This window comes from Cervus canadensis, chromosome 13, assembly GCF_019320065.1.
Source record: "Cervus canadensis isolate Bull #8, Minnesota chromosome 13, ASM1932006v1, whole genome shotgun sequence".
Lineage (NCBI taxonomy): Eukaryota > Metazoa > Chordata > Mammalia > Artiodactyla > Cervidae > Cervus > Cervus canadensis.
In genome coordinates, this window is record NC_057398.1 from 47578468 (window position 1) to 47603979 (window position 25512).

At 43.5% G+C, this 25512-nt stretch overlaps 1 protein-coding gene across 2 annotated transcripts in view; it reads right to left on the reverse strand.

The window, feature by feature from the left end:
• Positions 1 to 25512, reverse strand: part of SMYD3 (SET and MYND domain containing 3) — a 726401-nt gene that overhangs the window by 104099 nt on the left and 596790 nt on the right. For both annotated transcript variants that reach the window (XM_043485558.1, XM_043485559.1), the window contains one exon: positions 3979 to 4066. In XM_043485558.1, coding sequence (XP_043341493.1) covers positions 3979 to 4066 — 88 coding nt within the window. The remainder of the gene's footprint in view (positions 1 to 3978; positions 4067 to 25512) is intronic.

Consider the following 25512-nt stretch of genomic DNA (forward strand, 5'->3'; position numbering starts at 1 on the left):
TTATTTACTCTGCTAGCTGCTGTTTCAAAACTCTTCTGAAATTAAAGAAGCTTTAGAGAGATTCCTTTTAATAAAGGAGGAGCTCATTCTTGCTTCTGTGTCGTTTGAACCTTGAGCATATATGAAGCCAAAAACACAACCCAAAGGCGCACACAAGGGGAAGCAATTGAAAGAAATCCATTCTACTGGATCTCAAATTTTTTTGAGTATAAAACAAAAGTGATCCAAGTCTATAATACAATGTGTGTGTGCTCAGCCAGATCTACTTCTTCCAGCATTCAGACTCTCAGGGCACTGCTTTCCAACACATTAGTAAACAGTTTAAATAAACCAATCAAGTCAGCTGTGTGAGTGGGAGCTTGTATCTTTCTTTTTTAACTTTTTATTTTATTTTGTATTGGGGAGGGGCTTCCCTGGTGGCTCAGAAGCTAAAGAGTCTGCCTGCAATGCAGGAGACCTGGGTTTGATTCCTGGGTCAGGAAGATCCCCTGGAGAAGGGAATGCCTACCCACTCCAGTAGTCTTGCCTGGAGAATTCCATGGACAGAGGAGCCTGGGGGTGCTATAGTCCATGGGGTGGCAAAGAGTCGGACACGACTCAAGAATCATCACTAATATTACAGCCAATTAATGTTGTGGTAGTTTCAGGCGAACAGCAAAGGGACCCAGCCATACACATACATGTATCCATTCTCCCCTAACCCCTACAAGAGCTCATATCTTTATTAATCCTCACAAGAAATATATAATCGTCTGAAGGCAGAATACCTGGGACTACAGGCCTGACTACCTGGGTAGAACTTCAAGCACCAAAATGCACGGCTAATGAGCATTTCTGTACATGATACTCTATCACTTTAGGCCGAGTCCTGTCTTTGAGGAGTTAACTGTGGTCTTGCAAGAGGTACATTTACTGAAGAAAAGTGACTTGGTGGCTTTCTGTTTTACTCATCTGACATGTGTGCTTAAAGTTTACTGCATGTATTCCCTAGAAGCTGGGGGAGGCGGTGTCTTAGGCAATGCACTGGTTTTGTAACAAACTCCAGGCTAACCTCTGTGGCTTTTCATCCTAGGATTAGATATGTGATGGATTATCAGGAGGAACAACTGTCTCTTACACAATGCCCAGACATTTCTGTGGCAAGACTCTGACCTTATTTTAACATCAAGTTGTGAGACTGCCATTATTATTTGCCTATTCATTTATATATGCTCCAACTCATTTTAAAGAGGTTTGAGGTGACAAGCCTTGGAAGTAAAAACCAGATGCAGCCGCTGATAGGAATACATCTGCTTTATGCCACAGCAAGCTGGCAGGAACCACATGGCGACTTTCCTTCGCAACACTGGCAAGTCTCCTGGCAAACAAGGCAAACCTTTCCTGTAAAAACACCTCAGTGAGCAAAAAAATGGAATAATTTTAACTAAGCGGCTTTTCTCCCAAGCTAATGCTGACATGTATAATGTTTGCTCAAAAATTGAGTCCCTGGCATTTGCTGGGTGTTTACCACAAGCCATTCTGTTCCAGTGAGGAGAGCAGGGCAGACAGCCTATCTGAAGAGAAAAGAGTACTGATGCCAGGACAGGCACCTTTCTGCAGAGTTTCCCATGACTGTTAAGAAAATTAACGGGGAAAGAGAAAGGGGAACACAGTGAATCCACCTGGGAGTTAACTCCTTGAGACTCAAAGACTGACAACCCTGGGCTCTTACCATCGTCCACTGCTTACAATCCTCCCGTGGTCCCCGAGCCTACACATAACATCTAGTCCAGTGCAAGACACTGAAGCAAGGCCCGACCGCGTTCCCGTCTCACACTGAACAACTGTAATTGGGCCGCAGGTGGCTGCACCTCCATGTGTGCACAGGCTTCTCCCTCAGGGTCTCCCCTTCTCCACCGCCTGCCTGGTAAACTCCTCCTAACCCTCCCAGGAAGTCGCCTCCTCTGTGAAACCTTCTTTAACCTCCCAAAGTTGACTGCTGTGCTTTCAATGTCCCTCAAATATTAATCTATGTATTTACTACCCAACTACTCATGAGGGCTGGGAGTGCAGGCTTGTGTCTTCTTAATCCTGCCTGGACCATAAGTGGGTTATAACCAGTAAGGCACCTGGCACAATGCTGTCAGTAAAACTCATCCCACTGAGACTGAACTGATCATCCTTGGGCCCTAATTTCTCTGCAGGGCACTACACAGAACAAGTCTTTTCTGCAGTGTAACAACAGCTCTCTGGGCCTGAGAACCGTCCTCTTGCTCTCAGATTCGACTGCTTTCCAATTGTCTCCCATCCTGTCTGCAGAGTTTCAAATACCACTTGATCCTGGTTCCATGCCTCAAAACTCATTTTCTTCTTTATCCCTTTCTATGTGTCCTACCCCAAACCGAAGAGAAAATTTTAGATATGGTCGGACTAATACTATTACCTTTCTCATTTTCTATTCTCTAGTTCTATTAATGGAGTCCAAGATCACAGGAGTGTTTTGTTTTTTTTTTCCTGGGGGGGGGGGGGGGATTATATCATACTCTTAAGCTTTATTGAATTTTGATGTTTACTAAAAACCTTAAAATTCTTTCACAAATTCTGTTGTCAAACTTTATATATATTTATACACTTGAACTTTTTGGCCCAAATAGAAGATGTGAGATACCCTTTTGTTGAATTTCATCTTCATCTCAGGCATCATTGCATCATTCAAACCTTCAAAGATCTTTTGAGCTCTTGATTTTGTCATCCCACCTCTGCCATCCTTCCATTCCATATACTTCTGAGAATTTGATGAACCTCTGCTCTGCATCCTCAGACAAGGTGCTGAATCAAAGGTGGAAGAGGACTGGTTTGAGAACAGAGTACTCCACAGCATTAGTGATCCATTAAGCATCAGTTTTGCAGTATGGCTATTCAACCATTTAATGAGACGTCTGGTCACACTAGCATCTAGCAGAAATCTCTTGGTTACTTTTTAAAATCAAATCTCTTTCTGAAGTCTACATACAAACTTTACCAAAGAAAGCCATGACTCTGTGAACTCACTGGCTCTTAATGAACCCCTGCAGCATCCTGGTGATCACAGCTTCCTCTCCATTCCTTTGGTCACTAGCTTGAGATTCTTTACCAAAACTGCCAACAACAAAATCTCACTGGACTATAGATTTCAGAAATTACTTATTTCACCTTTAAAAAATAGGAACATTTGTCTAACTGCCTCTCCTGCTCTTTTACAATTCCTTAAAGAACACTGTACTTTGGAAACCTCATCTGTAGATTTTCTTAGCGCCTGGGATATAATTTATCTGACAATGTTTTGCAATCTTTTTTTTAATCTACCTTAGTCTCTTTCTCCCTACCTTGTGGTTTCTTTTTGTCACATTTTTGCTCAAGCTAATTCCACTACCGCAAGTGGCTCCCTCTTAGCCTCTGACTATCTAAGCCCTGTCCCTGATTTGGGCTACTTTTCACATAGTATAACATCGGTGGAGCCTTCCCAGAGGACCTCCATCATATACGGTCTCTCCTTACTCTAAAATGTGACCCACTCACGGTCCTTACTATTTATGCCAAGAAAATGTCCTGTGCAGCAACTCTGACTACCACTGTAGTCATGGCTGACTATAGTCATTAAATTATAAGGATTTTAAGTTATACATTATAGAGATGTAGGTCATGGGAGGAAGGGAATCCAGAATTTGTTACTTTGTACATATGTAAAGAGCATATTCCATACTATCCTACTAATCCTGGCTATAAATTTTGATTATCAACTAATGATGGTGAGGAATTCACGTTGACCTTACTGCAATCTTTCCTCGCCATTGCTGAAATTGTTGGCTGGGGTCAGGGATGCAGCCTGTGAGTGTGGAACAGAATGAAGCTCTCTGGCTCATGGAGAGGTCAAACCCTGGACTTGAATTCATTAATACCAGGCTCCAACCGGTAAGGAAGCAATCCTATGAACAACTCAGTCCACAGGTAAAAGGATACTCCAGTGTGCCTTCAGTTCTTCAATTTTTTTCAGGGATTCTTGGACTTCCTTCCATACCTGTTCATCACCAGTGAGCATATCAGCATCCTGTTCAGGCCACATTAAAAGGACAGAGGAAGACAAATTCCTTGATTTAAAAAATGGGCAAGAATAGACATTTCTCCAAAGATATTCAAATGACCAATGAGCACATGAAAAGATGCTCAACATTATTAGCCAATGGGGAAATGCAAATCAAAACCATAAGGAGATATTACTTCATACCTACTAGGATGGTTATAATAAAAAAGATAATAAATGTTTGTGAGGTTGTGGAGAAATTGGAATCCTCATATATTTCTGGTAGGAAAGTAAAATAGTGTAGCCACTTTGGAAAACAGTCTGGCAGTTACTTTAAAAGTTAAACAGAGTTATTATATAACAATTCCACTCCTTCCACATATGTCCAAGAGAAATGAAAATATATGTTCATACAAAATCTTAAGCATAAATGTTCACAGTTACGTCATTGATAGTAACAAAGTGGAAACAATCCAAATACCATGAACCAATGAATGGGTCAATAAAATGTGGCATAGTCACACAATACAATACTAGTTGACAATAAACAGAACTAAAGTACTACAACACGCTACAGCATAAATAAACAGGAACAACATCATCCTAAGTAAAAGAAATCACTAACAAAGGACCACATATTATATGATTTCACCAGTATGAAATGCTCAGAATAGATAAATGCATACAGACAGGAAAGTATATTAGCAAATGGCTAGGGCAGGGGGGTGATAGGTATAGAGAATTGGGGAGGGACTGCTGATGATTTTTTAGGGGTGATGAAAATGTTTAAAAGCAGTTGTGGTGATAGTTTTCATCACTTTCTGATGTGATGAAAAGCTACAAATTGCTACACAAAAGCTATCAAATTGTAAACTGTAACTGAATTGTATCCTATGTGAATTATGTCTCAGTAAAGTTTACATATATTCATATATGTATGTATGAATATATTCGGGCTTCCTTGGTGGCGTTAGTGGTAAAGAACTTGTGTGCCAATGCAGGAGAAAAAAGAGACTTGGGTTCAATCCCTGGGTCAGGAAGATCCCCTGGAGGAGCACATGGCAACTGATTCTAGTATTCTTGCCTGGAGAATCCCTTGGACAGAGGAGCCTGGTTGGGTACAGTCCATAAGTTCACAAAGAGTCAGACATGACAAGCACCTTAGCGCACATGCATTTATGTATTTATCAGGAAAGAGAACAGAGGCAAGAGCAAAAATTATTTGTCAGGAGACCCAGGAATAACACTTCAATCAAATATTTAGTCATCAATCAAAATGAGGATAGGTAAAAGATGAGTACAATTATACCCATGTGAACCAGTTTGATTACTACAAAAACTAAAAAAATAAATAACTTAAAAAGTAATTCAGAGCTTCACAGGTGGCTCAGTGGTAAAGAATCCACCTGTAATGCAGGGGATGTGGGTTCCATCCCTGATCAGGGAAGATCCCACGTGACTCGGAGCACCTAAACTATTGCGCCTGTGATCTAGAGCCTGGGAGCCGCAACTACTAAAGCCCAAGTGCCCTAGAGCCTGTGCTCCACTACAAGACAAGCCAGTGCAAAGAGGAGCCTGAGCACCACAGCTAAAGGGTAGCTCCCCCAAGCTGCACGCAACTGGAGAAAAGTTTGTGAAGCAACAAAGCCCTAGCCCACCCAAAAATAAACTAAAAAAATTTTAAAAGGCAATTCAAAATGAAAGTAGGAGCTACCATCTATTCATTGCCCATCCTCCTACTGGGTCCTCTGTTTTTCCTATACATCTACATTTTAAGAGCACATAGCCTCATGTGGCTGTGGCTACCATATTGGGCAGTACAGATATATTAGAACAGTTCTGTCATCTCTGAAAGTTCTAATGGATGGTGCTGATTTAAATAGGTTAATCAAAGGGTAAGAAATTCTGGGGCACTTCCCTGGAGGTCCAGTGGCTAAGACTCTGTGCTCCCAATGCAAGGGGCCTGGGTTCGATCCCTGGAACAGAAACTAGATTCCACACGTCAAGACTAAAGATCCCACAATGAAGATCAAAGATCCCATGTGCTACAATGAAGATCTGGAGCAGCCAAACAAGTTAATTAAAAAGGTAAGAAATTCTCAGACTCTACTCAAAACCAGGTATTCCATATCCACTAGATTCTCAGTGGGGGTCAGGGAGAAGAACAATTCTAGGAAGTTATATCAAATCACAGCCACTGTGGAGTGATGGTTAAACTGAAGGAGGGCAGACGTTTTCAAACTCTATGTATCTCACTAGAGGTTCTTACGTACCTACTAGAGAAGGTTTATACTGACAGAATGACCCCTGTGAGAATCACTGCCTGAGTAAATAAGCCTGTGTTACTGGTGGGAAGATACAAGTCACTTGGGTGTGCCAGGGCAGGGGAAAAAAAAAAAGGGCTACCAAGTACCACAGAAAAGAGATCTCAAGTACAAAGAGAAGCAGAGGGGGAATGTATGAGGAAGTGTGTGTGTGTGTGAGGGTGAGTGTGTCTGTGTAACAGGGATTTATGAGTCTCTCTATATATGCACTGTACACATGTGTAATATGACAGGATGGTTTTTAAAAAGACACCATAAATGGACTCTGCTTTGTTTAGGAAATTCTAAATAAGAACCTAGCTTTCTGTATGTATAAGAGGGAAATAAAAGTCAATTGCTTTTAAAGAGGTAAACATCAATCTCCTTCCAAATACTTGCTGTTAAGTCCATCTTCATCTCCTGAAGCCTCAGTTCCAACACATGACTACAAAGCCTTGAGTAACTTCCCAGTACCTCCCATGTAAGCCCACATAAAAAATCGTGACAACCATGGCCATTCTTGATTAAATTTTTGTTTTTTATTTCACTACTGGCAGCTCAAACCTTAGGCTCTAGGCAAAATGTCTTACTTGTTAGTCCTTATGGTAAGGAGAAAAATGGATCCCCAAAGAAGTCCACGTCCTGATCCCCAGAACCTGTGAATATGTTAGTTTACATGGCAAACAGGAATTAAGTTGCAAGTGGGACTAAGATTGTTGGTCAGCTTACTTTAAAGAAATCAACCTGGACCACCCAGGTGGACCCAGTGGAATCACAAGGGTCTTTAAAAGAGGAAAGAGGCAGAAGAGAAGATCAGAGCAATGTGATGTGAGGAAGACTAAACCTGCCTTTGCTGGCCTGGAAGATGGAGGAAGGGACCCTCAGGTCAAGGAGTACAGGCAGCTTCCAGAAGCTGTAGAAGTCAGGGAAATGGATTCTAGCTTGGAGCCTCCAGAAGGAGAGTAGCCCTGCCAAGACCTTGATTTTAGCCAAATGAGGCTCGTGTCAGGCTTCTGATCCATAGACTATAGATAAGAAGTTTGTGCGAAGTCACTAATTTTACAATAATTTGTTACAGCAGCCACAAAAAACGAATACAGTCCATGACATACTTCTGCTTTTGTGACCACTGGAGTTTGGCACATGCCCTCCCAGTGCATGTGAGGGTCCTAAGTTGCTTCAGTAGTGTTGGACTCTTTGCAACCCTATGGACTGTAGCCCACCAGGCTCCTCTGTCCATGGGATTCTCCAGGCAAGAATACTGGAGTGAACTGTTATGCCCTCCTCCAGGGGATCTTCCTGACCCAGGGATCGAACCTACACTGGCAGGCAGGTTCCTTACCACTAAGTGCCACCTGGGAAGCCCACTCTCCCAGTATCTGAAGGTAATTAATTTGATCATCCACCTATTCAACTAGTATCCACTAAATGCCTGCAGGCATTGCTCTAGGATACAGAAGTAAATCTGATTTCAGTGTTGGCCATCTGGTGATGTCCATGTGTAGTCCTCTCTTGTGTTGTTGGAAGAGGGTGTTTGCTATGACCAGTGCATTCTCTTGGCAAAACGCTATTAGCCTTTTGCCCTGCTTCATTCCGTACTCCAAGGCCAAATTTGCCTGTTACTCCAGGTGTTTCTTGACTTCCTACTTCTGCATTCCAGTCCCCTATAATGAAAAGGACATCTTTTTAGGGTGTTAGCTCTAAAAGGTCTTGTAGGTTTTCATAGAACTGTTCAACTTCAGCTTCTTCAGCGTTACTGGTCGGGACATAGACTTGGATTACCGTGATATTGAATGGTTTGCCTTGGAAATGAACAGAGCTCATTCTGTCATTTTTGAGATTGCATCCAAGTACTGCATTTCGGACTCTTATTGACTATGATGGCTACTCCATCATAGACTTCATCAGGTGGACATCACAGACATCAGCACATGGACATCACCAGATGGTCAACACCGAAATCAGATTGATTATATCCTTTGCAGCCAAAGATGAAGAAGCTTTATACAGTCAGCAAAAACAAGACCCAGGAGCTGACTGTGGCTCAGATCATGAACTCCTTATTGCCAAATTCAGACTGAAATTGAAGAAAGTGGGGACAGCCACTAGACCATTCAGGTATGACCTAAATCAAATCCCTTATGACTATACAGTGGAAGTGAGAAATAGATTTAAGGGACTAGATCTGATATAGTGCCTGATGAACTATGGATGGAGGTTCGTGACATTGTACAGGAGGCAGGGATCAAGACTATCCCCAAGAAAAGGAAATGCAAAAAAGCAAAATGGCTGTCTGAGGAGGCCTTACAAATACCTGTGAGAAGAAGAGAACCAAAAAGCAAAGGAGAAAAGGAAAGATACACCCATTTGAATGCAGAGTTCCAAAGAATAGCAAGGAGAGATAAGAAAGCCTTCCTCAGTGATCAATGCAAAGAAATAGAGGAAAACAACAGAATGGGAAAGACAGGAGATCTCTTCAAGAAAGTTAGAGATACCAAGGGAACATTTTATGCAAAGATGGATTCAATAAAGGACAGAAATGGTAGGGACCTAACAGAGGCAGAAGATATTAAGAAGAGGTGGCAAGAATACACAGAAGAACTGTACAAAAAAGATCTTCATGACCCAGATAATCACGATGGTATGATCACTCATCTAGAGCCAGACATGCTGGAATGTGAAGTCAAGTGGGCCTTAGGAAGCATCACTACTAACAAAGCTAGTAGAGGTGATGGAATTCCAGTTGAGCTATTTCAGATCTAAAAGATGATGCTGTTCAAGTGCTGCACTCAATATGCCTGCAAATTTGGAAAACTCAGCAGTGGCCACAGGACTGGAAAAGGTCAGTTTTCATTCTAATCCCAAAGAAAGACAATCCCAAAGAATGCTCAAACTACCTCACAATTGCACTCATCTCACACGCTAGTAAAGTAATGCTCAAAATTCTCCAAGCCAGGCTTCAGCAATATGTGAATCGTGAACTTCCAGATGTTCAAGCTGGTTTTAGAAAAGGCAGAGGAACCAGAGATCAAATTGCCAACATCTGCTGGATCATCGAAAAAGCAAGAGAGTTCCAGAAAAACATCTATTTCTGCTTTATTAACTATGCCAAAGCCTTTGACTGTGTGGATCACAATAAACTCTAGAAAATTCTGAAAGAGATGGGAATAACAGACCACTTGACCTGCCTCTTGAGATACCTGTATGCCGGTCAGGAAGCAACAGTTAGAACTGGACATGGAACAATGGACTGTTTCCAAATAGGAAAAGGAGTATGTCAGGGCTGTATATTGTCATCATGCTTATTTAACTTACATGCAGAGTACATCATGAGAAACACTGGGCTGGAGGAAGCACAAGCTGGAATCAAGATTGCTGGGAGAAATATCAATAAGCTCAGATATGCAGATGACACCACCCTTATGGCAGAAAGCGAAGAAGAACTAAAGAGCCTCTTGATGAAAATGAAAGAGGAGAGTGAAAAAGTTGGCTTAAAGCTCAACATTCAGAGAACTAAGATCATGGCATCTGGTCCCATCACTTCATGGCAAATAGATGGGGAAACAGTGGAAACAGTGGCTGACTTTATTTTTTGGGGCTCCAAAATCATTGCAGATGGTGATTGTAGCCATGAAATTAAAAGATGCTTACTCCTTGGAAGGAAAGTTATGACCAACATAGACAGCATATTAAAAAGCAGAGACATTACTTTGCCAACAAAGGTCCGTCTAGTCAAGGCTATGGTTTTTCCAGTACGTGTGAATGTGAGAGTTGGACTATAAAGAAAGCTTAGTGCAGAAGAATTGATGCTTTTGAACTGGAGAAGACTCTTGAGAGTCCCTTGGACTGCAAGGAGATCCAACCAGTCCATCCTAAAGGAGATCAGTCCTGGGTGTTCATTGGAAGGACTGATGTTGAAGCTGAAACTCCAATACTTTGGCCACCTGATGTGAAGAGCTGACTCATTGGAAAAGACCCTGGGAAAAGATGCTGGGAAAGATTGAGGGCAGGAGGAGAAGGGGACGATAGAGGATGAGATGGCTGGATGGCATCACCGACTCAACAGACATGGGTTTGGGTAGACTCTGGGAGTTGGTGATGGACAGGGAGGCTTGGCGTGCTGTGGTTCATGGGGTCATAAAGAGTCAGACATGACTGAGCGACTGAGCTGACTGACTGAGAGAAGTAAAGACATGGGACAACCACAGTGTTCACAATGAGGAGGGAGGAGGAGCTCGGGATGACAGAACACACACACACACACACACACACACACACGTGAAAAATATATTTGTCAGAGAGAGAAACAAACAGGAAAGGGGGAAGGGGAACACTGGTCCCAGGGAATTTAGGGTGATCAGGAAAGGCATTGCTGAGAAGATGACTCATGAGTGGAGGAGGAGGTGAGGAGCAGAGACAAGAATTCTAGGGACAGTGAACAGTAAGTCCCACGGTACAGAAGCAGGTGGAGGCCTGAATGTTCCAGGAGTGACAAGGAGGCCAGTGCAGTTACAGTTCCTGGGCTGTCATTTTGCACATGTCATATCATCCTCATTTCAAAGATAAGTGAAAGTGTTAGCTGCTCAGGTGAGTTGGACTCTGTGACCACATGGATTGTAGCCCGCCAGGCTCCTGTGTCCATGGGATTTCCCAGGTAAGAATACTGGAGTGAGTTGCCATTTCCTTCTCCAGGGGATCTTCCTGACCCAGGAATTGAACCTGGGTTTCCCCATATTGCAGGCAGGTTCTTTACCTCTTTGATTCTGCCACTTCCAAATATCTAGCACAAAACCTTGTATGGAGCAAAAGATCACTTAAACATCAGCAGAATGGCTCTGGAAGGAGAAAATGAACAATTATATGATAACAATCAGGATGGCTCTTATATGTCTCTTTTTATTCCTCTCACCATCCCTGTAGGGCATCAATACCTAAAATTTACAAAGGTGGCACAAGATAGTCCTAAAGCTTAAGTAACCACTACAAATGTCCCTTCTACATCGAATTGCCAGAGGTAAGATTCAAATCCAAGTCTGTCTGGCTTCAGAGCCCACGCTCTTTCCACCATCTTCATGTTTAATTTGAATTTGCTTTTTTCCTAGGCTTGCTTAAAAGGTGAAACTCATGTCCGTGAGACAGTAAGTTGAACATATATTCAACTCAATCAATTCAATTCAATTGATCATAGATCAAGTCCTATGATCTTCCTAGTCTTAGCCCTTGGAAAAGGCAATGGACTCCTCCAACATGGAGCCCACAGTGGGACCTGTATTCTTTCACCATGGCCCAAGGCAGAATAATTTCATATGGGAATTATATTCACAACTAAATTCCCACCACTATCTTATTAACTTTCTTTTGGTTTGAGCCTAAGGCTTTATTTACTTAATAGAAGAGCAGGCAAGCTTGGAAATTGTTTCCAAACATTCAGAAACAATAGCTCTAGGGAGCACTAAACATTGGAGATAGACATTCACTAACAGCTAACCATCCACCCCTGGAGTGTTTCACCAAGGTGACAGTCTCCACTTTCAGGTTCCCAACACACCTCCCCTCACTTCAATGTCCTGATCCTCCCAATTCCATTCTCCTATAACTGTCCCTAAAATGGGGCCAGTCAGGAGGAGACCATTCAAAGGGGAGTGTGTGTGCGTATGTGTGTAACATATATCCACAAACAGAAAGACTACTTAGGGAAGCGGAACTTAAATCTTCTCCTTTTTCAATCTGCAAATATAGGAGTAAATTAGTGTGCTCTTTTCACAGCCCCTGAGGTATGAAGTTAGTAAATTTATTTCATTATTTCTTATCCAAACGTATCAAAGATATTTGCTATCATTTAGGAAAAAAAATTTTTTAATTCCTTTTTTAATTTCAGCTTTACCATGTAAAAAGGGCTTGAATGAATGAGTCTTGAAATTTGTTTTCAGTGGTGGGAGAATATTTTATACATAAAATGTATATTATATTATACATTATATGTATGTGTGTGTGTATATATATATATGGTTTGTTTTGAAATCAAATGTAGTGTTACTGAGTTTTCTCCAAATGATAAACATAACTCAGGCTATAAGCAGAAGGATTCCTAAGAAGGTTCTCTCTGCTGGGAAATGATGAAGAGAATTGAGAACACGTTGGTTCCAGCCCCAACAGCACCTCTGTCCTGACCCCTGTGTTTCCCTGTCACATCCTCCTTTGTCTGCCCCCAGCTGCCTCACTGGTAAAACAAGAAGCTGCTCTCATGACCATCTGACCACTTTAGAGCCTAGAGCAGACCACTCCCGCACACAACTCCAGAAGAGTCCTTAGAAAGTGACTCCATTTTAAACAATAAAAACGTGGAAATAGTTAATCTAAGGCGGGACTGTGCCAGCTGTCCTCAGAATTTGGGTAGGAATGAATCTCCTGAAGTTCTCCCTTCCCCCTTCAACTACTCAAGCTCCTCTATCTGCCCCCGCCCTCTCAGCAACCAGGTACAAACTCCCCCACAATTTGAATTATGCTCTTGATATTTCATTCTTTCTCATTCATTCCCATTCTTTTCTCTCACGGCCCCACCCCAAATCTGACCCATCCCCTGGCTCCATCTTACTGCCAGTACACCTACTCTTCCAGGTGGAATCTTTGCCCTTTGGATTCTGTTAGGACTAAGATTGCAGTTTTCTGCTTTTTCCTTGCCACTTCCCAGGTGGCGCTAGTGGTAAAAAAAAAAAAAAACACCCCATCTGCCAATGCAGGAGACATTAGAGATGTGGGTTTGATTCCTCCATCAGGAAGATCCCCGGAGAAGGAAATGGCAACCTGCTCCAGTATTCTTGCCTGGAGAATCCCATGGCGGGCTATAGTCCATGGAGTTGCAAAGAGCCTTGGATTGCCATTTCCATTCATTTCTCCAGCTTTCTTCCCATTTGTCCTTTAGGAGACAGTTTCAAATGTTCTCAGTTAGGAAATCTTGTCTATCCACCCTCTGAGGCAGCCCAGCCCTCCTGAAGCATCATAGCTGCTCTGCAAACCTCTCTTTAAACAAAAAACAAAAAACCCCGTAATTTTATTTATGTATTTATATATTAATTTTTGGCTGTGCTGCATCTTTATTGCTGTGCCGGCTTTCTCTAGTTGCGGCAAGCAGAGGTTATTCGCTCACGGTGTGCAGGCTTCTCATTGCAGTGACGTCTCTTGTGGAGTATGGGCTCCAGGGTGTGTGGGCTCAGTAGTTGTGGCCCTCCGGGGATAGCTGCCCTGTGGCATGTGAGATCTTCCTGGCTCATCGGTCAAACTTATGCCTCCTGTACTGGCAGGCGGATTCTTTACCACCCAGCCACCAGGGAAACCTTGCAAACCTCTCTCTTAGCACCAAGGTGTCATTAACGATCTAATGTTTCCTCAATTAGCTCAGAACTCCTTGAAGAACCTTGACCTAATCATATCTATTCCCTGTGCCATCATGGTGAGTTATTCAGTAAATGTTTGGTGACAGAGTAAATGAATGCAGAGAGAGGAAACACCTCCTACAATCCACAGGTAACAGTATTATAAGAATAACATAACTTGGACTTCCTTGGTGGTCCAGTGGTACGAACCAACATGGGTTCAGTTCCCAGTCTGAGAAGATCCCTCACGCTGCAGGGCAACTAAGCACTTGCATCACAACTACTGAGCCCATGCTCCACAGCAAGAGAAGCCTCGAGAAGCCCGCGCACAACTAGAGAGTTGCCTCTGCTCGCCACGACTAGGGAAAGCCAGAGAACAGCAGCAAAGACCCAACACAGCCAAAAATAAATAAATACATTTTTTAAAATACAAAAAAAAAAAAAAGAAGAAGAAGAACAAAATACCTTAATTCTGCAACAACAAGGACAATCTCAACTGAGGAAACAGGAAGATTATTCTCTTTACTCCATATTTCTATCTTGACTTATTTCTAATACTACTATGTCATAGTTATGTTGGAAAATGGCATGTTCTTACTGGAACTGTTGGTATTTACCAAATGACTAGATATCCGTCTAGAACCTAAAGGTGACCTCTACCCCAGCATACGGAATTCCATGCAGGTTCACGACCTGTGTTCCCAGACAGCAGCATCAAGACTGTGTGTAAGTGAGCTCTGTTGACTCCCCTGGCCTCTACCTCCAACATCACCCGAGCCTCCTGCCACTCAGGTGGCAGACAAGTCCCTGCCCTCAACCACCCGTGGATGGACCAGCAAGGCCATCCAACTTCCCCCACGCAAAGCTGTTCAACAAATAAACGTTTTTCCCTTAAGAGTAAAAGTAGGTACCAGATGATATGAGACAATCCACTACATCAAAGAGTGTCAGTCCACACAGTTAAATTCAGTTGGCCAAATGCTTCCTCTGAGTTTCAGAGTAGGTAGCATCCCTGCCAGCTGCCAGTGGTCCCTGATAGAATTGGAAATCTGCGTCTCTTTAATAGAGTAAGGCTGGAATCCAGCAGGACTGGTTGAGCACATCCTTGGGGAAGTCGCCAGTGGCTCTATCAGGTTCAAACATCAGAGGCAGCCATCCAGACCTACTCTGCATCTGGAACACTTACACAGATGTGTTCACTTGGCTCACAAGCATTTGATGTTGAAACTCTTGCACTGGGTTAATTTCAGATGGTTCACATTAAGAGGAAAAGGAGAAAGGCAATCTGCTTCTCTGTACTTCCTGTTATCCAATCCTCATGCAAACTCTAATTAGATTGGATTGGAGAGAGATGAGTACAGGATGGGAAATAAAATTACTGAACACATAAACTTTTCTAGTAATTCAATAATTCTAGTGTCTTAAAAGAAGAAGAAGTTTTTTGTGGTCTGTTTTGTTTCTACAGCAAAATGAGGTTCAGATATAGTGTCTGCACTTAGGAGAGAAATTGGAAAGTCCTGAAATCAAAATTATGAGAGAAACAAAGTTTAATTTGCAGTGCTTTTTACTGAGATCCTCTGGTTCATAGATAATATAGTGAGACTAATAGAATATGGGCTTCCCTGGTGGTTCAAATGGTAAAGAATCCATGTGCAATGTGGGAGACCTGGGTTCAATCCCCGACTTGGGAAGATCCCCTGGAAAAGGGAATGGCTACCCACACCAGTATTCTGGCCTGGAGAATTCCATGGACAGAGGAGCCTGGCAGGGTATACAGTCCATGGGGTTGCAAAGAGTCAGACACGACTGAGCAACTTTCACTCATTCATTCAACAGATTAATATACAACATCATTCAAAATCTTTATGGTCCACAGGAAACAGCTCTACAGGAACCAATTTCCACCTTTTTTGGGAAAAAAACAAAAACAAAAAAACAACTGAAATCATTTCAGATTTAACTTGAGGGGAAAAATAGCTCTTTCATAAAGTGGAAAGATGGTTAAAAATAGAGCATTCACTATTATTCATATCAACCACAAACCAGTCAGTGGGCATTATGGACAGAGAAGAAGAAAAAGAATGTTCTCTCAATGAAGCACCCTCAACTTGCAGAATGATCTAATTAGCAATTAACAAGCAACAGTACACAATAATTAGAACTTAGTGAAAGGAACACTGGGTTTAGTCCCAAAATGAATCTCTGCTCCATAGCCAAGTGATCTTGGCAAGATATTTAATCTAGCTAAAGCTAAGTTTTTCAGTGGTAACAATCCTGAGTAGATGCACATTCTAACCTTTACTAGAAGCACAAATGTCATGAGTGGCATCGTGCTCTGAGTTTTCACTTCCCATCCTAGAAATCAGGGGTCTGACTGGAGTCTGTTTTGTTGGTGGGAGGGAGAAAAAGTCTCACCCTCATGAAGGAGGGAGCAAATTACAATGTAATCAAGAACCACTGTGCCCGCCCCCACATCTCTGTGCATTTCATTCCCTCTGCCTGGAAGGCTCTTCCTCAACTGAGTCATCCAAACTCCTCTCAAGCATCAAGAACCTCTGCCCTCCACAGGCACAATCCCCTGTGTATCTTCCACTGGGTTCTGTGCTAATGGTAGCTACAGGTCACACTGTTGCAGATGAAAAGGATGTCATTCAGATACGCATGGAGTACAATCACCTTGCAAAGTTCCTTTCTTTCATCTTCTTCATAAAATGGTGAAATCTCAGTGCCTGCAAGGGATGTGCACCAAGAATCTATAGCCAGGCTTGAAACTCTGCATCTCCAAGAGCCTGACCAAAGCTCTAGCCCCCTCGTGGACTCTGATCTGACTGACCCCAGAAGAGAGGTCTTCTCAGATTGGCAGGCCTCCTCCAGATAGCCAGTCCTGTTACTGTCTTGGATCCAGGTGAGGAGCATTTGGGCAACTAGGAGCACTAAGCCCAGTCCAAACAAGCACTGATGCTGAAGAGAAGATTCACGAAACCACTGGGCCCATGGCAGCACTGTTCCACTTCACCTCTACTGAACATTCTGTTCCCGCTGCTGCTGTCAGCATTTGCCAATGCCCGTTTAATTTGATTTGCCATAACTCTACTGCAGCTACAGATTTCCACAAGGCCACACACTGCAGGGTCAAGGTTACACATACAGGAACACAGAGTTGCCAGAAGGAAGGGGCGTGCCCCTTCAGGGGTTCTAGCAAAGTGATCAAAACCTTGAGCATGACTAAGAACCATTGGCCCTTCCCAGCTGTGACCTTAACACCTCCCCTCCCTCTGTGCTGGGTGTTCCCATCACAGTGACCAAAACTTCTTCTCTGAGAATTAAACTCATTTGCTTATATAAAATCACGTCAATTTAGAGGAAATAAAAAAAAAACAGTTAGCATCCACACACTTGGGGGAGCTTGAAAGCCTACCTATGTCAGTGGTGCTTGCTAGAAATCTGTCTTTAATGTTACCATGTGTGAAAAACTGGCTTCCCAGGTGGCACAGTGGTAAAGAATCCACCTGCCAATGCAGGAGACGCAAGAGCCATGGGTTCCATCCCTGGTTCAGGAAGATCCCATGAAGAAGGAAATGGCAACCCACTCCAGTATTCTTGCCTGGAAGATTTTGTGGACAAAGGAGACTAGAGGGCTGAGTCCATGGGGTCACAAAGAGACAGGACTGAGGACATGTGCAAGCACATGTGAAAAACTAGCATGACTGGCTGATATACAAAGGCAAGTAAAGACTGCATGAAGACCACTGAGGTAGCAGACACTCCTCCCACAAAAAAGACACGTTCCTGAGATTATATAGTGGGGTTATCTGAAGCAGGAGGCTACTGGCTCTGTTTGCAAAAGCACACTTAAGCAGAATTTCTTGCAATTCCTAGCAGAGTCCTGCCAATCCTGTCATATAACCACCACAAGGAGGAAGGTTTGAGACTGGGAAAAATGCAAATCATTTTACAGGAAAAATTGTCCGAGTGGCAACCCTCATTAAGGCAAAGCATACCCCCAAATCTCAGGGCAGGTGTTATTTTAAGAGAGACACAAACCACAGCCCTCACCTCCGTCTGTCTGCTACACCTCCATCTCCTCATTCCTTCTTTAGGAATAGCTGCTTTCACTTTCCTCTGCAAACAAGAGAGGAAGATGCTTGAAACTGCAGCTGAACAGACCCAAGTTAAGTATAGGGGCAATGTTCTAAGAGCGACAGTTACAATGAACTAGATGTGGCTCTTCCAGAGACAGTTATAACTAAGATGAACAATGGTAGGACTTGACTTTCGTGCTCCTGGCATAAGGGAGTGTGTGACAGGCAGCACCAGGAAATGGAAACGAGGAGGCTGGAGCCCCAAGCCCAGTCTGCTGCTGGCCAGCTGTGCACCCTGGAGGCTAACAACGCTTCCTGGCTCAGCTTCCCCAGGTGAGAACCTGATTAAAGTTACCATGGAGATGGAAACCTATCATTCCACTCCATCAGTCACCTGTGTCTGTGGTGTCTGTACCAAGAGAGACCTGAAATTCTGAAGGGTAAGACTTTGAAATTTGTGGTTGTGCAACAGATTACAAACACCTTCCTCCTATTTTTTTCCTTCGTTCTATTTTAAGCTGATTTTTCTTGCTATAAAATACACCAGTCAGAGCAGAGAAAGTATGTGGAGGACTGAACAAAGACTACACCCAACCCAGAGGTGCACTCTACCAAACCAAGAACTTGACAGTGACTATTTAATCCTCATGTCTCCCTGAACACTTGTATGTATGATGATTAATGCTGGGAACATTCCAAACTCACACGAGAGCATGGTATTTGCTTATCTCCTAAAGCAAGTACATCAGACTGTTTAATCTGTGATCTCAAACTGGGGGCTTCCCTGGTGGCTCAGATGGTTAAGAATCTGCCTGAAATGTGGGAGACCCTGGGTCGGGAAGATACCCTGGGTCGGGAAGATGCCCTGGAGAAGTAAACGGCAACTCACTCCAGTATTCTTGCCTGAAGAATCCCACGGACAGAGGAGCCTGGCAGGCTGCAACAGTCCATGGGGACACAAAGAGTCAGACACGACTGAGTGACTAACTCTCAAACTTAGGGACTAATTTAGTTGGGGCTCACGCTAACAATTTCAGATAACAAGTCCTGAACAGAAGTCTAGATGTACACTTTTAGGAGGTAATCATAAGGGCAACCAAAGGAAATGATTTAATGTGACATCAGAATCTGTCCCTTAACCCCAGTTAATGCAATTTCCATTAGTACCCCCTACCTTTTCAGAGCTGGCTTGCACAAATTCACCAATTCTCACTAACACCTTGTAAGGCAGCACTGAAATCCACAGACTGTGCCACACAGGCAGACGTTCCAAAGAAACGTCCCAGTTTGAGGGGAAGAATTATCTTTAATTTCTCAGTCATATTTTCAGAAATAAAGAGCCCAGAATTGCATTTGTCTCCCAGAGGAGAAAAGCCAGCACTCCTCCAGTTCTTCTAAAATAATTCTGTTGTCTGTGAATTAATTCACATAGAGCTCTGTTCCTGGAAGCTGGCAGGAATTGGGGTGGGGAGGGTCATTTCAGAGGGCATTACTCATAAGCTGAGGGTCTGGCAAGGAGACCACTCCCTCTAAGGTCTGGGAGAGGAGGTGACCACAGTTCATCTTTTTTTTTGCCCCACCTCGAACTGACAAGAGACCCTGTACAAAATCACCAGGACTCAGATGCTCTCCCTAGCCACCGTGCCTGTCCTGGAAGTGAAGTGCTGGCCGAAGGCATGGCGAGCGTTCCCTGGCATAAAAGCACACATCTGCATTTTATATTCCAGGAAACTCCAATCTGGCCCTTGGCCAGGGGACCTTTTTATAATATCAAAGATAAAAGCACCGGCTATGTTCAGTACCCTGCCCCCACCTCCATTTTCCTGTAACCATCTCGTAAACCAAGCAGGCATTACTGTTAACAGAGCCTTCCAGACAAAAGTCTGATGGAGCTTCATAAACATTACCAGACAATGACCAGAGATGTCCCCACTTCACGGGAAGAGAAGGAGGTGCAGAAAGGGACAAGTGATCTCACGGAGGGCAGGCTGGAAACCCCGGGTAAAACCGGAAACACACAGTGCAGCACATACTCAGTATACTCCTGCTTCCAAAGAATACTCACCGAATCTCCTGGACCATGAGGATCTTTCAGGTGGACCGGGCTTGTGGGCAATGTCAAATCTCAGTTCTGCCCCAAATAGTACAGGCATAGGTACAGTCTGAACACTGATGTCTGTTTCTGATAAGGACCCTATCAAATTCTGGGTGTCCAAATGACATTTTGGGTGTATGTATACAAGAGGACCTAATCCTCACTTTTCATACCTCTTGCCCCAGGGAATGTTATGATGCCAGTTACAGAGGATTTATAAAATCATGATGTCTTAATCAGTTTTTATTTTCTTTGTGAGTCATACTCAATGGGTCAAAGTACACAGCCCCAGCTATTTTCCTTTAACATTGCTATTTTACTATTTGTTTAACTTCCTAGATTACTTGAAAGTAAGATTCTAATATTACTCAATGCTCATTATCAATTCAAATAGGCATGGAATTCCTTTCTGGAAGTAGACAAATGTGAAATATCCCTCTTGCTCTGTACAAGTGTAGACAGAACCTCATTCAGAGAGTTCTCAGAGACTTCTCATTCACACATGAGGGAACCTACTTTTCATCACCAGTGGGAGATGACTCTGTGGGACATGCCAGTTTTATATCTATCGGGGGCTTTAGTTCACTCCAGGTATCTACAGAGACTTCTCAGGTGGCTCAGCGGTAAAGGATTCTGCCTGCCTATGCAGGAGACTCAGGTTCAATCCCTGGGTCGGGAAGATCCCCTGGAGGAAGAAATGACAACTCATACCAGTATTACTGCCTGGGAAATCCCATGAATAGAGGAGTGTGGTGGGCTACGGTCCATGGGGTAGCAAAAGAATCGGACACAACTGAGAGACTAAACTACCAACAACCAACCAAGGCATCCACAGAACACTCACTTCCTGCCCCACCAGAAATGTATAAAGAGCAGAGGCCCCCATGCCCACGCCTGCACCAGAAGGAATGTGCTTTAAGGAATACCAATGTCTCTGACTTTGCTCCAAACTCAGACCTATTTTCCTCCATGGGGGCAGAGATGGCAGAAAGGGAGGAGGTGAAATAAACATGAAGTTGGACTGGAAGGAGGGGAAGCCAGTCATGGTGAGGTTTTCACATGAGCAGATAAATAACCTTTCTTTGCTCCAAACTACAATTCAGCCAAGAAACCAACACACATTTGTTTAACCTCCAGGAAGACCAGTGACACTTCTGTAATCTAGGTTTCATGATGCTAATAACAGATTTTAGAACTGCTTTCCCATATCTCCACTCCCATTTTTAATGTGTTTTCATTTTATAACAAAGCACCTGTAGTCTTGATAATGAGGGCACATTCATCATTAAACTATTGGGAAACTGTAAGCTTGTAAAATTCTTGATAATCATTTAAATTCACATTTGCTGTACCCATTTCTATTCATACAAGGGCACTGCTTCCCCATCCTGAACAAAATCTGACAGCAAGATGCTGAAGTAGCTGTTACGCATTTCCCAACAGGAACCACAACTACAGAATCGACCTTACACGGCCAGCATCAGGACTACACAAAATACAAAGCATGTGAAGTGCTCAGCGCAGCAACCGCCTCACAGTAACTGTTAAATAGACACACACACAGACACACACACACACAAGCTGTATCCTAACAGAAGGTGGGACAAGAGCAGACAACCCCAGGAAAGTCCCAGGGAGGAGCAGTCACCCAGGGGACTGTAAGGAAGGGAGTGCTGAATGACTGCGGCTTTCAGGAAAGGTTCTGGGCTCAGTGAGAAGGAAGCAAGCACGAAGGGGTTTACAGCTTGGGGCGAGTCGTATGAGATCAACAGGTAACACAGAGAACAGAGCTACAGGATTCTAAGGTTTTTCCCCCTTTCGTTTCTCCCCAGAGAAATTATTCTCAAACAGGACAGAGCAGAACAAGGTATCTTTAGGAAAGTTCTTACGTTTAATTCCAGAGGAAACTAATGTCCCAGGGTAGTCAAAGAACTTTGCAGAAACAGCATGAAACAATTATTATTCCTCTTGATGAACTGGAGGAAAGGGAGTGGCAGCAGAAGCCCAAAGCGGTGGCATATGAGGTCCCAAGAAAACACAAACAAAAATAAAAGTGTGCATAATAAGCACATAAGCCCCCTCCCATCAGGCCACTCAGTGTCTTTCTTTGGCTAATGCTTACTGAGACTTCAAAGGATAAAGTGGTATTCCTGAGTATACCAGCAGGGGAACAAGAAGAGCAAACCTTGCAGTTTGCACTCATCTCCTCACAAAGACTGTACAAGTGGACAGGGTGAACATTACTAATAACATATATTTCTACTTCAACAGGAATTTAAGTCTTTCATGGTGTTCTGAGGGCAAGGTAATAAAAATCTGAGATCTATGCTACAAAATAGTGCCCACCATTAATAGCACTGCACTGTACACTTAAAATTTGCTAAGAGGGTAGATCTCATGCTCTGTTCTCTCACAAAAACTTAATGAGGGTAGTAGAAGGAAAGTTTTGGAGGTGACAGACATGTTTATAGCATAGATTGTGGTGACTGCTTCACTGGTGTGTACTTATTTCTAGGTCCATTCAGTTGTATACATTAAATATGTACAGCTTTTTGCGTGTCAATCATACGTCAGTAGAGTGATTTTTTTTTAGAAAACAATGAAATCTGGTTAGGATGAGAATGCATGTATAGATTCCTGGCTGACTGATCAATCAACCATGTCTTAGGACTAAACGAAGTCAACCTTGGACCACTCATTGGTAGGAATTCTTTTCCTTATTTTACAGATAAGGCTGAATTTCAGAGATCTGGCAAGCTGCAGGGGAAAAAAATGATAATAACATTTATTGAGATATATTGAACTAGTTACTTTAAGTGCTTTACCTCATTTAATCATTTCAAGGAGGTAGAAGGGAAACAGCACTCAGTCTCTAATTTATAGATAAGAAGACTGCAGCTGAGAAAGATGAAGCAACATCTTCAAGTTCAAGTAGCTAGAAAGTAATGGAGATGGAACTGAGCTTCTGGTTGTTTAACTGATGGCCTGAGTGCTCTGTGCTACCCTGTGTCATGCTTAGTCCTATAGCCCGCCAGGCTCTCTGTCCATGGGATTCTCCAGGCCAGAATACTGGAGTCGGTTACCATGCCCTCCTCCAGGGGGTCTTCCCGACCCAGGAATCGAACCAGGGTCTCTTGCATTGAAGGCAGATTCTGTACCGGCTGAGCTACCAGGAAAGCCCCCTGCACTACTCTGCCTGCCTCCAATACTCTGATGGGTGGAGTAAGGATGCTATTTACTCTCTACGTGGCACTAGAGGTAAAGAACCCTTTTCCCAATGCAGGAGATGTAAAAGATGTGGGTTGGACCCCTGGGTAAGGAAAATCCCCTATAGGAGGGCATGGCAACCCACTCCAGTATTCTTGCCTAGAGAATCCTGGTAGGCTACAGTCCATGGGGTCAGACACAACTGAATCGGTTTAGCACACATGCACACTTGCACAGGCTCCACCAAGCAGAACTAGAACTCTGATATAAGTTTAAAAAGACAAGTTAATTGAGGTTAATTAACTTGATAATCACAGTTGCCTGAGAGTGAAACAGTCTACCTGAAGACACTGAGTGTGCTAAGATCTCCACCAAAAATGGGTTCACATTGGGTTCTATACCCAGCAGGAATGACCCCGAAGAGGTTCCTGCCCTAGTTGGGCAGGGCCTTTAAGGTCCTTTCTAGTCCTGGGCTTACGGGCCTCTACGAAACTACTCTCTTACACTTTGTTAATTATAAAAAACACAGATATCCAACAGGATAATGTGAATAACATTTATGCTCCTGTGGTTCTAAGTCATGTCTGACTCTTTGCAACCCCATGGACTGTAGCCCACCAGGCTCCTTTTTCATGGGATTTCCCAGACAAGAATACTGGAGTGGTTGCCGTTTCCTTATGCTCCTGATCACCTTAGAAATATCATACATCTTGGTACATACTACCCTGTGTGATTAAAGTCTGGTTTCATACACGCTGGAAATGTGTGCTTTCTGAGAGGAAAGTATGCAAGGGGCTCAGACGGCACATGAGAGGGGGTCTCACGACTAGGTCACTGGAACAATGCACCCAGTCTTTCCGGGTGGTTTACATGCCGGTTTGTAAGCCTTGGTGTTGGGAACTGGGATAGGTCATGTTCCAACCTAGAAACTATTGGAGGAAAATTAGGTGAGAATATTCCTTCCTGAAGCCCATCATTTACACTATTATGAAGTTGTTTTACAAGCAAAAGTCATTTCAAAGCTTCTAGTAATACAGTGACTTGGCATATCCTATAGAGCTTCAGTTCAGTTCAGTCGCTCAGTTGTGTCCGACTCTTTGTGACCCCATGAATTGCAGCACGCCAGGCCTCCCTGTCTATCACCAACTCCCGGAGTTGACTCAGACTCGTGCCCATCGAATCGGTTACGCCATCCAGCCATCTCATCCTCTGTCGTCCCCTCCTCCTCCTGCCCCCAATCCCTCCCAGCATCAGGGTCTTTTCCAATGAGTCAACTCTTCGCATGAGGTGGCCAAAGTATTGGAGTTTCAGCTTCAGCAAGCTTAATAGTAGGCAAATAGCAGTATTTTTTGACCAATTCATTCATGCAACACAAATTTGTTACGATTGGTTGTAACTATGGCAGCAGTGTGCTAGGCATTGAGGACACCACGAACAAGACTGATAAAGTCCTTCTGCCTTTCTTAACAAGTGAGCACACAGGCAACTACAAACAATAATGATATGTAGTAACTGTGCTCTAATGGAGATAGAGAGGCATCAGGGAATAACGTGGAAGGAGCCACCTTATTTCACAGGGGAGTCAAGGCTGCCTCTCCGAAGAGGCTGAGCTAAAGAATGATGAAGAGCTAGGGAGCCACAGAGACACAGATGACTGATTCAAGCACAGGCAAGCCATGTGCAAGGACCCCAGACAGCAAAGAGCTTGGTAAGTCCCTGCCAAGGGGTTGAAATCAGAAAGGTGAGCAGCAGAGGCCACATGGTGACCTCACCAGGATCACTCCATCTCTCCTTCCAGTGAATGGGGCAAGGATGAGAAGTCCCTCCTGAAAAATGCCCCTCTGGTTTCTGCACAAAAAATAAATTCTGGAGCAGCAGGGTAGCAAGAGGCAGACCACTTAACACACCCCTTCAGCAAGCAGTCCAGGTAGGAGAGAGTGGAGCAGAAGAAATCCTCAGAGCATCAGAGCTGTTACTGGAAGGAAAGAAAGAAAGTGACAGTGAGCTGGTGTGGTCACGTGGTCTGGTCTGGCCTTACTCTGGCATGCGGGCCAGTGAACACCGGTCAGCTTGATGAACCCAGCCCCCGGCTGCCTCCAACAGCTGCCCCTATACCTTCTGCAGGTTTGCAACAAAAGTCCCCATATATCCTCTGTATTTTCAACTCTCTTAGTCATCAAACCCTTATCTCATCTGAAAGAGAACCCATCCATAGCTTGCAGTGACTACAATAAGCCAAAAATGAATTGATCATTTTGGGTGATTGCTCTAAACCTATTTTTAACCACAGGTCAGGGGAAGGGGGGGTGGGAGGTAGCAACGGAAAAGAGAACAAAGTTTGGAAAACCTGCAATGAGGTCTCTGAGTCAACAATTTAATGACTTAAAATAAATAAATAAACGTGCCAGAGCAC